Source organism: Spermophilus citellus (genome assembly GCF_964194105.1).
Source record: "Spermophilus citellus genome assembly, chromosome: 16".
NCBI lineage: Eukaryota > Metazoa > Chordata > Mammalia > Rodentia > Sciuridae > Spermophilus > Spermophilus citellus.
The window spans coordinates 34,705,537-34,721,180 of record NC_138196.1 but is presented as its reverse complement, the minus strand read 5'-3'; the positions used below and the strand labels follow the sequence as shown (position 1 = coordinate 34,721,180).

General features: G+C 37.0%; 1 protein-coding gene across 1 annotated transcript in view; it reads right to left on the bottom strand.

Moving 5' to 3' along the window:
- ADAM32 (ADAM metallopeptidase domain 32) overlaps positions 1–14,607 on the bottom strand; it is a gene marked incomplete at both ends in the record, with an annotated part of 184,409 nt that extends 169,802 nt beyond the window's left edge. The window contains 2 exons of the mRNA XM_081269654.1: positions 13,848–14,179; positions 14,543–14,607. Of these exons, the coding sequence (XP_081125780.1) occupies positions 13,848–14,179; positions 14,543–14,607 (397 nt within the window). The remainder of the gene's footprint in view (positions 1–13,847; positions 14,180–14,542) is intronic.
- Between the last annotated feature and the right edge of the window lie 1,037 nt (positions 14,608–15,644).

The window sequence follows — 15,644 nt, the reverse complement described above, 5'->3', positions numbered from 1 at the left end:
GGAATCCCATACAATCCACAGGGACAAGGCATAGTTGAAAGAGCTCATCAAACTATTAAAATGTACTTATTAAAGCAAAAAGACGGAATTGGGAAGGGGTATATATTCCCCAAAGATAAACTTAAAATAACCCTTTTTACTCTAAACTTTTTAAATTTGGATTCATCAGGACTTAGTGCTGCACAAAGGCATATGTGTCCAAAAAATGTACATAAGCCCAAGGTACTTTGGAAAGATATTCTAACAGGACAATGGAAAGGTCCTGACCCAGTAATTGTCTGGAGTCGGGGGTCTGTTTGTGTGTTTCCACAGGAAGAACAGCAGCCGATTTGGATTCCGGAAAGATTAACTAAAATCCTGACCCAGTGATTGTCTGGAGTTGGGGGCCTGTTTGTGTATTTCCACAGGGAGAACAGCAGCCGATTTGGATTCCAGAGAGATTAACTAAAGCGATTTCTACAGACCAAAAAGAAGATGATTTGGCTCAAATCCATAACAGCTGATATCCAAAACTCCAATCTGGCTATCCTTACATCTGCGACAGAACCAGGATGCTTTTTTCAATACCTATTTTATTATTGCCCTTTCCCATATCATGAAGTTCTATTTTGTTTTTTGAGCTCATACAGACCTAGGTTAATGTTTTGTTGATCAATTCTATTTTTTTTTTTTTTTACTATAGAGTTTTTAAACATTGCAATGGAGATTTCACCTGTAAAAAGTTATAAGGCCTTTACTATTATGTTATATGTTATATGTATTATATTATGTGTGCACACTTGTGTTTTGTGTTATATGTTTGAATGTACGTATGACCATCCATATATCATATATGATGAGCGCTCATGAAAAAATGGATCCAAATATTTTTTTTTTATTCACGTGATTTAAATGGTTTAATTTAAATTGGGTAAATAACTGTTAAGAATTGTTTTAATATGTAAACAAAAAAGAAGGTTAAGAGATCTGTTTGTTTACTTTCACCTTTCCTTTTCATTATATTTAATAATTCTCTTCAAGACAATGTAAATTGTTAAGAAAATTGTTTTCTTTTAGTGCCTTCTGGAATGTTACATAATTTTTTCTTTAGCCATTATTGCTAGAATTCCTATCTTTATTCCAGTGCCAGTGAAGACAAAGATAAAACTAATCTACAGTTTCTATAATAGCCATCACTGAACTGCTTGCAGAACTTGCCTAAACTATGTGTCACTTGTATGCATTGTGAACTCACTTGTATGCATTGTGAACTATCTGTTGGTGCAGAGACTTGTGGTAGTGTTGGGGTATTTTTGCTGATGATGTCATCGGTGGTACAATTTTTCCAACAAGAGCCATCAATTGACTTGGTGTATCTTCCTCCCTTCTGCTTGTCATGACAAAGACCTCTCCACAGGTGTGGCTGTATACTGGACTGGTAGTCAATGACGGGTAAGATCCAATTACAATGGTACCAACCTAAGACAGGAGGCTGACGCCCTGAGGTCAGCTCATCCGAAGACGGGTAAGGACCATATGCAGTATTGGACAACCTAAGGCAGGCACAGTCCCCAAGCCACATGCTTGTTGTTTAAACAGAGAGGGGGAGATGTTGAGAGCCACAGCCAAAGGGGCCCCAGCAAACTTCCAGCTGCCAGCAAACTTCCAGCTGCCGGCTGATGATTGGCTCACAGCAGCCCCAGCAACATCTAGCTGATTGGCTCCTCTGCGGTGATGTTCATTGGGCTGTTTCCCTGCCCTTCAGACTGCCAGCTGATGATTGGCTCACAGCGGCTCCAGCAACATCTAGCTGATTGGCTCCTCCACGGAGCTGCTCATTGGGGGATTTCTTTGGCTCCGCCCACATGACCCAGCCAATCAGCCTCAAGAACAGGAGGATTGTGGGAGGTGGTGAGGGTTGTGTGGGGGTGAGAGACTTGTGGAAGCCGGTGGTGGCAGTTGGGCTCTGAGGGTTTTTTCCTGAGGAGCTGTTTTGTTTGGCGTTTGTAGTTCTAAAAATAAAGTTAGTTTCTTTTGACAAGTGGCTCCTGAATTGTGCCCAGCCAGACTGCAGCACTTATGTAGTTAAGAACTATAAGGTAAGTTGCATAAATAGAGCCTAGAAACCTGTATCTTTTTAATTCCCAGGGGTTATTATGATACAAAGCCAAATACTAGGTCCACTTTTGCTTTTTGAGAACAGGTTGCTATATAAAGAAGTGTGTCACTTCACAATCTAGCAGTTATCATCGTTTTTACACTAAATCTAAACCCAAGCTCAGAATCCTTTTCTATATAACACTGGAAGTAGTCATTGCATTCTGTGCTCCTTGCAAATCCCACCTTTTCTCATCCTCTATTTGCTCTGAAAGATACATATGAATATAGGCAACATTTCTCTGTCAAGATGCCATCTATCTGTATATGAAGGATATCTGGATGCTTATGTTGAACTGTAAGTCGTATGTATAACTACAGTGCAAGACATTCTGGTTGTCATCTTTTAATTTTTTATTTATATGAGAGACATTTAAACTTCATTGGAAAATGCCAGTTCCAAACTGCTACATGGTCCAGTTAGCTGAGGGATCTTGCTTAGCAATCGGAGATGATGTGTTCACATCAATTCCCTCATCCCACCAATTCCTTGACAGGCTCTATCTAATCTGCTTCCTATCTCTGTGGATTTACCTAGTCTGAATATTTAATATAAATTGAATCACACAAAATATGACATTTTGTACCTGGCTTCCTTCATGGGCATAATGTTTTCAAGGTCCATTCATGTTGCCACATACATCTATCATGAACATCATTCCTTTGTATGACTACATAGTACCCCATCATATGCATATAACAAAGTTTGCTTATCCACTCATTAATTTATGAACATCTGGGTTGTTTCCAAATTTTGGCTATTATAAATAATGCTGCTGTAAACATTTGTGTGCAAGATTTTATGTAGACAGATGTTTCCATTTCTCTTGGGTGTATACCTAGGAGAGAAATTGTTGGGTCAATAATACAGGTACATTTATGTTTATTTTCTCTTCCCAATTATAAGGACAATATTATTTCAAAAAGAAATGAAGGGGATGAGGCTCAGTGGCAGAGCACTTGCCAAGCATGGCCCTGATCCATAGTACTGCAAAAAGAAATGGAATACTGTTAAATGTCCCTCTGATAATAAGAGTTTATTCATATATTTTAAATGTATGTTAGTCAACATTAACTAATTAATATTTGTACTGTGGATAAATTCAAATAAGTAACCTAACAGTCTCAAAATTTTATTAGAGGCAGAGAATAAAAAGCATGAAAATAATTTCTTCAGAAGACCTGTGTTGTGTGGTATGTACCAATCTCTACCTTGCTTCCTTCCTTCCTCCCATCCTTCCTTCCCTCTCTCCCCTCCAGCGTTCTCCTTCTTAGCCTTCCCCCTCTTTACCCTCTCCTTCTCTCTCTATCTTTTCTATCAACACAAAATGTTACTTTGAATGCTGGAACTTTTCTAGGTATTAGGTATACCAACTTACTTGGTGTAACTTATGGAAAAAAACCTCTTAAAATGCATGGATAACAACAACAACAAAAACCTGATTAAAAAATGACCTAAGTACTTGAATAGACATTCTCCAAAGAAAATATGCAAACAGTAAATTAACACACATGATAGCACCTCACATACCCATTATAATAACAATTGAAAGAAAAAATGGCAAATAATATTGACGAGAACACAGAAAAATTAGAACACTACTATTGGTAGAAATCTAGAATGATGACATCTACTATTGAAAACAATATAATTGCTCCTCAAAAAATTAAAAGTGGAATTATTATACGATCCCCAATTCCATTTTTAAGTATATATTTAAAAAAATAAAAGCTGGATTCAAAGATACACTCATGTTCATTATTCACAATAACCCAAAGACAGAAGCAACCCTGTGTCCATCAAAGGATGAGTAGATAAATAAAAGTGATATATATTAAGGCTGAATATTACTTAGCCTTAAAAGTAGGAAATTCTAACACATGCTACAACATGGAAAAACCCTGAGAATATTATGCTAACAGAAATAAGCCAGTTTCAAAGAGAGATACTACATGATTCCAATTATATGAATGTGAAAGTTGTTAGAATCAAATCTAAGTCATGTGTCAACCCTAACCAAAAAAATTAAATAAAGGTGGGAGGCTATGAAGAAAGATTTCTTACACATAATTGTCTGATTAAAAACCATCACAAAGGGGCTGGGTTGTGGCTCAGTGGTAGAGCACTCAACCTAGCACGTGCGAGGCCCTGGGTTCCATCCTCAGCACCACATAAAAATAAATAAACAAAATAAAGGTATTGTGTACAACTACAACTAAAAAAATAAATATTTTAAACAAATAAAAATCATCACAAAAAAGAGAACCACGTACAAACAGAGATATGAAAAATTGTGCTCTATATGTGTAATATATATAGTGTAATGCATTCTGTTGTCATATAACAAAATAAAATGAAAAAACAATAAGAATTTAAAAGAGAGAGAGAGAGAGAGAGAGAGAGAGAGAGAGAGAGAGAGAGAGAGAAAGAGAGAACTGCAAGCTTGCAAAGAGGGCACCCAACTTATACTAAACATACTCTACCAGGACATCTGCCCAGCAGTTGTTTGCTCAACACCAAATTGATGCCACTCCTGTCATTAATCACTGTTGCCAAAGATTATTGTTTTGGAATAATTGATGGAGTGTGCTTCCTTTTTACCTTTATAAACCTCCTCTTGCCTCAGTCTCTTTGAATATACCCATATTTTGCTATGGCATGCATATCCGCATTGTGGTACTCTGCTGTTCCCATATAAACATCAGTATTCCTTAGTCAATCACTCTGCTTTTTGCTTTGGTTGACGTGAGGTATCTAGAGTACTCAAATTCATACAGACAGAAAATAAAATGGTGCTTACCAGGGGTTGGGGGAGGAGAGAATGGGGAGCTAGTGTTTAATATGCACTGAGTTTCAGCTTGGGAAGATGAAAAATGTTCTACAGATAACATGAAGGATACATTAAAGAGAGAGAGAGAAAGGATTCTATCCATTACCTCAAACACTTCTCAAAAATACACAACATTGTGAATGTACTCAGTGCCACTGAATTTTACACTTAAAGATAGTTGAAATGGTAAATTGTGTATTATGAGTATGTATGTGTATTATATTTTTTCTACAATTTTTAATGCTTACTGATTACAGAGTTTTAGTTGTATAAGATGAAAAGACTTCTGGAGATGGGCTACATGATGTGAATGTACTTGACAGTACAAAACTATATATTTAAATATGGTTAAGATATAAAGGACATAGGATAAAGGGTTAATACACAAATGCCAATTCCTTTCCAATAAACTAGTAAAAAGTGGAATTTGTAATTAAAAGCCCATTGCCATTTACCTTAACACCCCCCAAAATGAAACAGGTATATCTAAAAAGATGTATAAGATCCATATGAAGCAAACTATAAAGCCCTAATGAAAGATATCAAAGAATAACTAAAATCTGTGTTCAGGGATAGAAAGAGCCAACCCTGTTACGATGTCAATTCTTCCCAACTTGGTCTATATTTCCACAAGTATTTTGAAGATCGCAACAAAATTGTTCTAAAGTTTACATGAATAGGCAAAAGACCCAAAATAACCAACCTAATTTTGAAGAACAGTAAGAGGGCTGATATTATTTGAACCTCAAGATTTAAAGCAATCAAGATATATACTATTCCATGAGCAGAACATCCAAGAGATATGGGATAACATAAAGAGACCAAACTTAAGAGTCATTGGGATACAGGAAGGCACAGAGCTCCAAACCAAAGGAATAAACAATCTATTCAATGAAATAATACGAGAAAACTTCCCAGACTTGAAGAATGAGACAGAATCCCAAATCCTAGAAGCCTACAGGACGCCGAATGTGCATAATCATAAGAGATCCAAACCTAGACACATTATAATGAAGATGCCCAACATACAGAATAAGGAGAGAATTTTGAAAGCTACAAGAGAAAGGAAACAGATTACATTTAGGGGTAAACCAATCAGGATAACAGCTGATCTCTCAACACAGACTTTGAAAGCTAGAAGATCCTGGAATAACATATTTCAAACACTGAAAGAAAATGGGTTCCAACCAAGAATTGTGTATCCAGCAAAATTGAGCTTCAAGATGGAAGATAAAATTAAAACCTTCCACGATAAACAAAAGTTAAAAGAATTTGCAGCTAGAAAACCATCTCTCCAAAAAATCCTCAGCAAAACATTACAGGAAGAGGAAATGGAAAATAACAATGAAAACCAACAGTGGGTGGTAGGACAGTAAAGGGGGGAAAATAATCAAAGAGGAAAACAAACCATATTCAGTAACAAAAATAAACAAATATGGCTGGAAGGATAACCCATATCTCAATAATAACCCTAAATGTTAATGGCTTAAACTCACCAATTAAGAGACACAGGCTAGTAGAATGGATCACAAAACATGACCCAACAATATGCTGCCTACAGGAGACGCATTTGATAGAAAAAGACACACATAGACTGAAGGTGAAAGGTTGGGAAAAATCATATCACTCATATGGACTTCAGAAACAAGCAGGAGTGTCCATACTCATATCAAATAAAATAGATTTCAAGCCAAAGTTAATCAAAAGGGATAAAGAGGGACACTACATACTGCTCAAGGGAACCATACACCAACAAGACATAACAATCATAAATATATATGCCCCAAACAATGGTGCAGCTATGTTCATCAAACAAACTCTTCTCAAGTTCAAGAGTCTAATAGACCACCATACAATAATCATGGGAGACTTCAACACACCTCTCTCACCACTGGACAGATCTTCCAAACAAAAGTTGAATAAGGAAACTATAGAACTCAATAACACAATTAATAACCTAGACTTAATTGACATATATAGAATATACCACCCAACATCAAGCAGTTACACTTTTTTCTCAGCAGCACATGGATCCTTCTCAAAAATAGATCATATATTATGTCACAGGGCAACTCTTAGACAATATAAAGGAGTAGAGATAATACCATGCATATTATCTGACCATAATGGAATGAAACTGAAAATCAACGATAAAAGAAGGAAGGAAAAATCATGCATCACTTGGAGAATGAACAACAGGTTACTGAATGATCAATGGATTAAAGAAGACATTAAGGAGGAAATTAAAAAATTCTTAGAGATAAATGAAAACACAGACACAACATATCGGAATCTGTGGGACACACTGAAAGCAGTTCTAAGAGGAAAATTCATTGCATGGAGTTCATTCCTTAAAAAAAGAAAAAAACCAACAAATAAATGATCTCATACTTCATCTCAAAATCCTAGAAAAAGAAGAGCAAAATAACAGCAAAAGAAGTAGAAGGCAAGAAATAATTAAAATCAGAGCTGAAATTAATGAAATCGAAACAAAAGAAACAATTGAAAAATTGATAAAACTAAAAGTTGGTTCTTTGAAAAAATAAATAAGATCGACAGACCCTTAGCCATGCTAATGAAGAGAAGAAGAGAGAGAACTCAAATTACTAGCATACAGGATGAAAAAGGCAATATCACAACAGACACTTCAGAAATACAGAAGATAATCAGAAATTATTTTGAATCCTTATACTCCAATAAAATAGAAGATAGTGAAGGCATCGATAAATTTATTAAGTCATACGATCTGCCCAGATTGAGACAGGAGGATATAGACAATCTAAACAGACCAATATCAATTGAGGAAATAGAAGAAACCATCAAAAGATTACCAACTAAGAAAAGCCCAGGACCGGATGGGTATACAGCAGAGTTTTACAAAACCTTTAAAGAGGAACTAATACCAATACTTTTCAAGCTATTTCAGGAAATAGAAAAAGAGGGAGAACTTCCAAATTCATTCTACGAGGCCAAAATCACACTGATTCCTAAACCAGACAAAGATACTTCAAAGAAAGAAAACTACAGACCTATATCTCTAATGAACCTAGACGCAAAAATCCTCAATAAAATTCTGGCAATCGGATACAAAATCATATCAAAAAAATTGTACACCATGATCAAGTAGGATTCATCCCTGGGATGCAAGGCTGGTTCAATATACGGAAATCAATAAATGTTATCCACCACATCAATAGACTTAAAAATAAGAACCATATGATCATCTCGATAGATGCGGAAAAAGCATTCGACAAAGTACAGCATCCCTTTTTGTTCAAAACTCTCGAAAAAATAGGGATAACAGGAACATACCTCAACATTGTAAAAGCAATCTACGCTAAGCCCCAGGCTAGCATCATTCTGAATGGAGAAAAATTGAAGGCATTCCCTCTAAATTCTGGAACAAGACAGGGATGCCCTCTCTCACCACTTCTGTTCAACATAGTTCTCGAAACACTGGCCAGAGCAATTAGACAGACGAAAGAAATTAAAGGCATAAAAATAGGAAAAGAAGAACTTAAATTATCACTATTTGCAGATGACATGATTCTATACCTAGCAGACCCAAAAGGGTCTACAAAGAAACTATTAGAGCTAATAAATGAATTCAGCAAAGTGGCAGGATATAAAATCAACACGCATAAATCAAAGGAATTCCTGTATATCAGCGACATACCCTCTGAAATGGAAATGAGGACAACCACTCCATTCACAATATCCTCAAAAACAATAAAATACTTGGGAATCAACCTAACAAAAGAGGTAAAAGACTTATACAATGAAAACTACAGAACCCTAAAGAGAGAAATTGAAGAAGATCTTAGAAGATGGAAAAATATACCCTGTTCATGGATAGGCAGAACGAACATCATCAAAATGGCTATATTACCAAAAGTTCTCTATAGGTTTAATGCAATGCCAATCAAAATCCCAATGGCATTTCTTGTAGAAATAGATAAAGCAATCATGAAATTCATATGGAAAAATAAAAGACCCAGAATAGCAAAAACAATGCTAAGCAGGAAGTGTGAATCAGGTGGTATAGCGATACCAGACTTCAAACTATACTACAGAGCAATAGTAACAAAAACAGCATGGTACTGGTACCAAAACAGGCGGGTGGACCAATGGTACAGAATAGAGGACACAGAAACCAACCCACAAAACTACAACTTTCTTATATTTGATAAAGGGGCTAAAAGCATGCAATGGAGGAAGGATAGCATCTTCAACAAATGGTGCTGGGAAAACTGGAAATCCATATGCAACAAAATGAAACTGAATCTCTTTCTCTCGCCATGCACAAAAGTTAACTCAAAATGGATCAAGGAGCTTGATATCAAACCAGAGACAAGGCATCTGATAGAAGAAAAAGTTGGCTACGACCTACACACTGTGGGGTCGGGCTCCAAATTCCTCAATAGGACACCCATAGCACAAGAATTAATATCTAGAATCAACAAATGGGACTTGCTCAAACTAAAAAGTTTTTTCTCAGCAAAAGAAACAATAAGAGAGGTAAATAGGGAGCCAACATCATGGGAACAAATTTTTACTCCTCACACTTCAGATAGAGCCCTAATATCCAGAGTATACAAAGAACTCAAAAAATTAGACAATAAGATAACAAATAACCCAATCAACAAATGGGCCAAGGACCTAAACAGACACTTCTCAGAGGAGGACATACAATCAATCAACAAGTACATGAAAAAATGCTTACCATCGCTAGCAGTCAGAGAAATGCAAATCAAAACAACCCTAAGATACCATCTCACTCCAGTAAGATTGGCAGCCATTAAGAAGTCAAACAACAACAAGTGCTGGCGAGGATGTGGGGAAAAGGGTACACTTGTACATTGTTGGTGGGACTGCAAATTGGTGCAACCAATTTGGAAAGCAGTATGGAGATTTCTTGGAAAGCTGGGAATGGAACCACCATTTGATCCAGCTATTCCCCTTCTCGGTCTATTCCCTAAAGACCTAAAAACAGCATGCTACAGGGACACTGCTACATCGATGTTCATAGCAGTACAATTCACAATAGCAAGACTGTGGAAGCAACCTAGATGCCCTTCAATAGACGAATGGATAAAAAAAATGTGGCATTTATACAGAATGGAGTATTGCTCTGCATTAAAAAATGACAAAATTATAGAATTTGGAGGGAAATGGATGGCATTAGAGCAGATTATGCTAAGTGAAGCTAGCCAATCCCTAAAAAACAAATGCCAAATGTCCTCTTTGATATAAGGAGAGTAACTAAGAACAGAGTAGGGAAGAAGAGCATGAGAAAATGACTAATATTAAACAGGGATGAGAGGTGGGAGGGACAGGGAGAGAGAAGGGAAATTGCTTGGAAATGGAAGGAGACCCTCAGGGTTATACAAAATTATATACAAGAGGAAGTGAGGGGAAAGGGAAAAATAATACAAGGGGGAGAAATGCATTACAGTAGAGGGGGTAGAGAGAGAAGAGGGGAGGGGAGGGGAGGGGGGATAGTAGAGGATAGGAAAGGCAGCAGAATACAACAGACACTAGTATGGCAATATGTAAATCAGTGGAAGTGTAACTGATGTGACTCTGCAATCTGTATACGGGGTAAAAATGGGAGTTCATAACCCACTTGAATCAAAGTGTGAAATATGATATATCAAGAACTATGTAATGTTTTGAACAACCAATAAAAAAATTTTAAAAAAAAGATATATACTATTAGAGAAAGAACAGGAAATTAGATCATGGGACAGGAAAAAAAGCCCAGAATGAGAACCACATTAATAAACTGATCTTTGACAAAGGAGCAAAGGTAATACAATGAAGCAATGATACATTATTAAATAAATGATGCTGAAACATTAAAGAGAGAGAGAAAAAAGATTCTATCCATTACCTTAAACACTTCTCAAAAATTAATTCAAAATGGATTAGACCTAAATATAAAATGCAAAGCTACAAAATTCCTAAAAAGCTAGCAAAGAGAAAATCTAGAGGTCCCTGAGCCTGGTGGTGATTGTTTTAGGTACAAAAATCAAAGGCAAGAAATCATTGATAAACTGCACTTAATTAAAAATCAAAAACTTCTCAGAAAAAAAAAATCCAATTTTAAAGTAGGCAAATGATCTGAAAATGCAGGTATCAAAAAAAGATACACAAGTGGCCAACAAGTATGTATAAAAAATTCTCAATATTACAAAGCATGAGGAAAATGCAAATCGAAATGACAACAAGATTATCATTTTGCTCTAATTAGAACGGCTATAATCAGAAAGACAAAAATAACATGCTGGTGAGGATGTGAAAAAAAGGGAAATCTTCTACACCATTTGTGAGAATGTAAATTAGTTTAGCCATTATAGAGAACAATATGGAAGCTCCTCAAACAACTAAAAACGGAACTGACATATGATCCAGCAAGCCCACTACTGGATATACATCCAAAGGAAATTAGATCAGTGTATCAAACAGATACCAGCACTCCCATGTTTATTGCAGTACTCTTTCTTCACAATAGCCAAGATATGGAATCGACCAAAATGTTCATCAACAGATCAATGAATCAATGGAATATTATTCAGCCATAAAAGAATGAAATCCTATCATTTGCAGCAACATGGGTGGAACTGGAAACAATTAAGACAGGTAAAATAAGCCAGACACAGAAGAAAAAATACTGCATGTTCTCATAATATATGGAAGCTAAAAATATTAATTTCATAGAAGTTAAGAGTAGAACAATGTTACTGGATGTTAGAAAGATGGGGGGAGAAGTGGTAGAGAGAGGTTGGATGATGGATACCAAAATAAAATTACATTGGAGAAATGAGTTCAAATTTCTATAGCACGTTAGAGTGACTATAGTTCACAACAATTTATTACATTTTTTATAATAACTAGAAAATAGGAGTTAAAAGGTTACCATCACAAAGAAATAATAAATGTTTAAGGAAACAAACATGAAAATTACTCTGACTTTATCGTTGCACATTATATACAATGATGGTTACCAGGGCAGGGATGGGAGGAGGAGGAGGAGATGTTTGTCAAAGGGTACAATAATTTTAGAAATAAAACTTCCAGACATCTATTATGTAACATGGTTACTATAGTAAATAAGAGTGTTCTGTATTATTGAAAAACTTTTAAATGAAGAGTGGGAGGAGATATGATGATAAAAAGCACAGAAAAATATTTTTAAACTTCAGCTCTATAAAAAACAATGCAAAGAGAATGAGAAGACAAGCCACAGATTAGGAGGAAAATGTTTGCAAAAAACACATCCAATAAAGGACTATTATTCAAAGCACACAAAGAACTCTTAAAAGTCAGTCAACAGTAATTGGCATGTTATAATTTATACATTATACTAAAAACAGAACTGTCAACAATTTGTCAAGTTTTGCATAATAACCAGAGAATATCCTCAATTATCCAAAAAGGCTATCAAAAAAAATTCCTCCCTTTTTCAAATACATACACTAGATTTTCTTCACATACACATCAAATGAAACATTCAGCAAGAGACTGAAAGCAGAAGATACAAGATCTAGCTGTCTTCAATTAAGGCAGATGTTAAACAGATTTACAAAAACGTCTATATTTTACACTGTTCTATTTTTTAATATGATTCGTTTTAAAGTATGTTATTTATGTTAACAAATAGGTCTATTCCTTTTATTTTAAAATAAGTTAATATACATTCTTGAATTTCTATTTTATTTTATTATATGATAAATATTGACATATATAAACACACATAAACAAAATGTCTTTGAGGATCTCCAAAACTGTTAATGTATAAAGAAATTCTGAATCCAAAAAGTTTAACAACCACTAAAGTAAAATATGTGGTATATAAACTGAATGCAACCCCACAAAATTCTCATGCTGAATCCTTAAGTCCCAGTGTGACAGTATTTAGTGATAGCCTCTGGGAAGTGCTTAGGGTCAGATGAGGTCTTACTGTAGGACCCTTATGTTGGGATTAATACCCTTATAAGAAGAGACCTAGAAAGCTTGACACAGAGAGGTCATGTGGGAATACACATGTAGAAGGCAATTGTTTATCAGCCAGGGGAGGGAGGGAATCACTAAAACCCAACCATGCCCAACTCTGCTCTTGGCCTTCCAGACCCCCAACTGTGAGAAAATTCATTTCGGTCTTTTCAACTATACAGTCTATGGTATTTTGTTAGGGCGGCTGGAGCTAATATAGATTGGAAATAATCCAAAAGTTCATTAATAGAAAAACTGCTAAATTGGTTACTTCCAAATAATAGAAAATTAGAGAGATGAAAGGGGAAAGGCACTCCATGTGCTGACACAGATGGCAAGACTCAGAACAAGGTGTAAAAAGGGAAAGAATAAAAACAAGTATCAAAATATTTTACAGGCATCTAATCCTCCTCAGCTCTGTTTTAAATATGTGAGGCCTCTTCCCAATGTTCTTATCTCTCCTTAGTACCTATGCATCTTCACTGAATTTTTTTAAATTTTATTTGAGGACAAATTATTATTGTATGCAGCACAATCTTTTATTTTGGAACAAACAGTTTTCCCAGCAGTCAGGGTTTGGGGTTTTTGTTTGTTTTGTTGAGTTTGGAGTTCAAGAAGTTTCTGAAGTACTTTTTGAAGAGCCTGAAAACTTGAGATTTGGACATGAATGACAGAGCCACAAGAAAGGTAGCCCCCCCAATTCAGATTCAGAATAGAGATTTGTCCTGGAGCTTATCAAAATTATATTGCCCCTCTACGAATGGCTTCTCTGGCCCAGGGGAGTAATCAAAGGAGGCCCGGTTTCCAAGGTGACGCGAGCTTTGGGTCACCATTGGAGGACAGCAGCACACTTTCAAAGAGGAAAGTCCTTCCTCTGCCCCTCACCTGAGAACAGTATCTCCTTTGGCTTACTGGATGTTGACGTGAACAAGCCACCGAGCCCAGCAAGCAGCACCATTAGGCGGAACATGGTCTGGTTCCTCGGCTCTGAGCGGGGACTGGCGGGGGCCGTTGGGCCGCGACCTGCTGTCTGGGCTGTGGGGCGGGGACCTGGGGAGGCACGCGCCCGGAGGCCGGGGTGCACTGCGCCCCCTGCCCCAACCGCCCGCAAGGTGCGCCCACGTGCCAAATCCCCCAGCGCCCCGCCGCGCCGCTCCTCCTCGTGGCTGTGTTCCCCACAAACTTCTCCCTCTTCAGTAGCAGACACTTCCCAGGTGCTTTAAAAAAGCAGATGTGTAATATGTTCTGAATTAAAAGCTACACGCAGGGATTGGGGGTGTGACTTAGTGGTAGAACTTTGCCTGGTATGCGTGAGACCGTGGGGTACAACTCCAGCACCTAGGGCGGGGTACAACTGTTCACCTAAATATACATATATATTCATAATTGCTGAAGCTAAGCTTCTAAGATTAAAAAAAAAATTGAAGGGAAGAATGAGTCAATTTCCACTTTTTTTGGAGACAGCCTGTGTGTTAGCTTTTTGTGCACGGAAAGCAAAATACCCGGCAAGAACAATTTAGAGGAGGGAAAGTCTTTTTGGGGTTCAGGGTTTCAGAGATCTCAGTCCATGGTCCACCCACTCCATTGGTCTGGGCTGAAGGTGAGGCCGCATCATGGGGGAAGGTCCCAGCGGAGGAAAGCTCATGATGGGTTTAAGAACCAGAGAGGGAGAGAGAGTGGGGAAGGGGCCAAAAAGAAAATGTACCCTCCATTGACCCTTTCCTCCAGCCAGGTCCCACCTGCCTACGGTTACCACCCAGTCAGCTCATTGAAACTAGGATAGGCTGATTAGGTTACAGCTCTGATAATCTAAGCACTTCACCTCTGAATATTCCTGCATTAATACAGAGCTTTGGGAGGCCACGACATAGCCAAATCATAACAGCCTGCTATGTTTTTGTTGTTGTTGTTGTTTTTAATTTCCTCACTCACAAAGCTCATTATAGAGTTCATAAAAAGGCTGTGGCATTTTTTCTCCAATCAGGCAAAAATTCATGTTCTTCAGAAACTTCTCAAAGTAACAAATATACTCTCATTCATGTAGTAACAGACAAGATTCTTAACACAATTACAGTACTTCTATTCCAGTAGGAAACCTAACCAAATGCCTCAGTGCAATATTTAAATTTTTCTAAATTCACACCCCAGTCTGCCAACTACTTGCTCTGTGCTCAGTATTTCTGCTGCTTTGACTTCTGGCTTTTCCTAAACATTGCCTTATTTCCTTGCAATGCAGAGCCTCCTGCCTCCCAGTCACCCCCACATTCCATCTATAATGCAACAAAAGAAAATATACCTCACCTGAATCCCATAAGATCAGCTAATGCTAGACTAACACTGCTTTTGAGTGGCAATTAAGCCAAAGTTGGTTTTGCCCTGCTTCACAGCAATTAGAACTATTAGTAGTGGTAAATGCTTGATTACACTTGTCAGTTAAGAGATATTTGAATGAATTTCTAGTTTTTTCTTTTTCTTTCAACCTTTGTATTTTTTTTCAACCTTTGTATTTTTAATAGAACAGACTTTGTATCTTTTTTTTTTTGGGGGGGGGGGTGGTACCGGGGACTAAACTCAGGGGCACTCAACCACTGAGCCACATTTTCAGCCCTATTTTGTATTTTATTTAGAGACAGGGTCTCACTGAATTTCTTAGCACCTCGCTGTTACTGAGGCTGTCTTTGA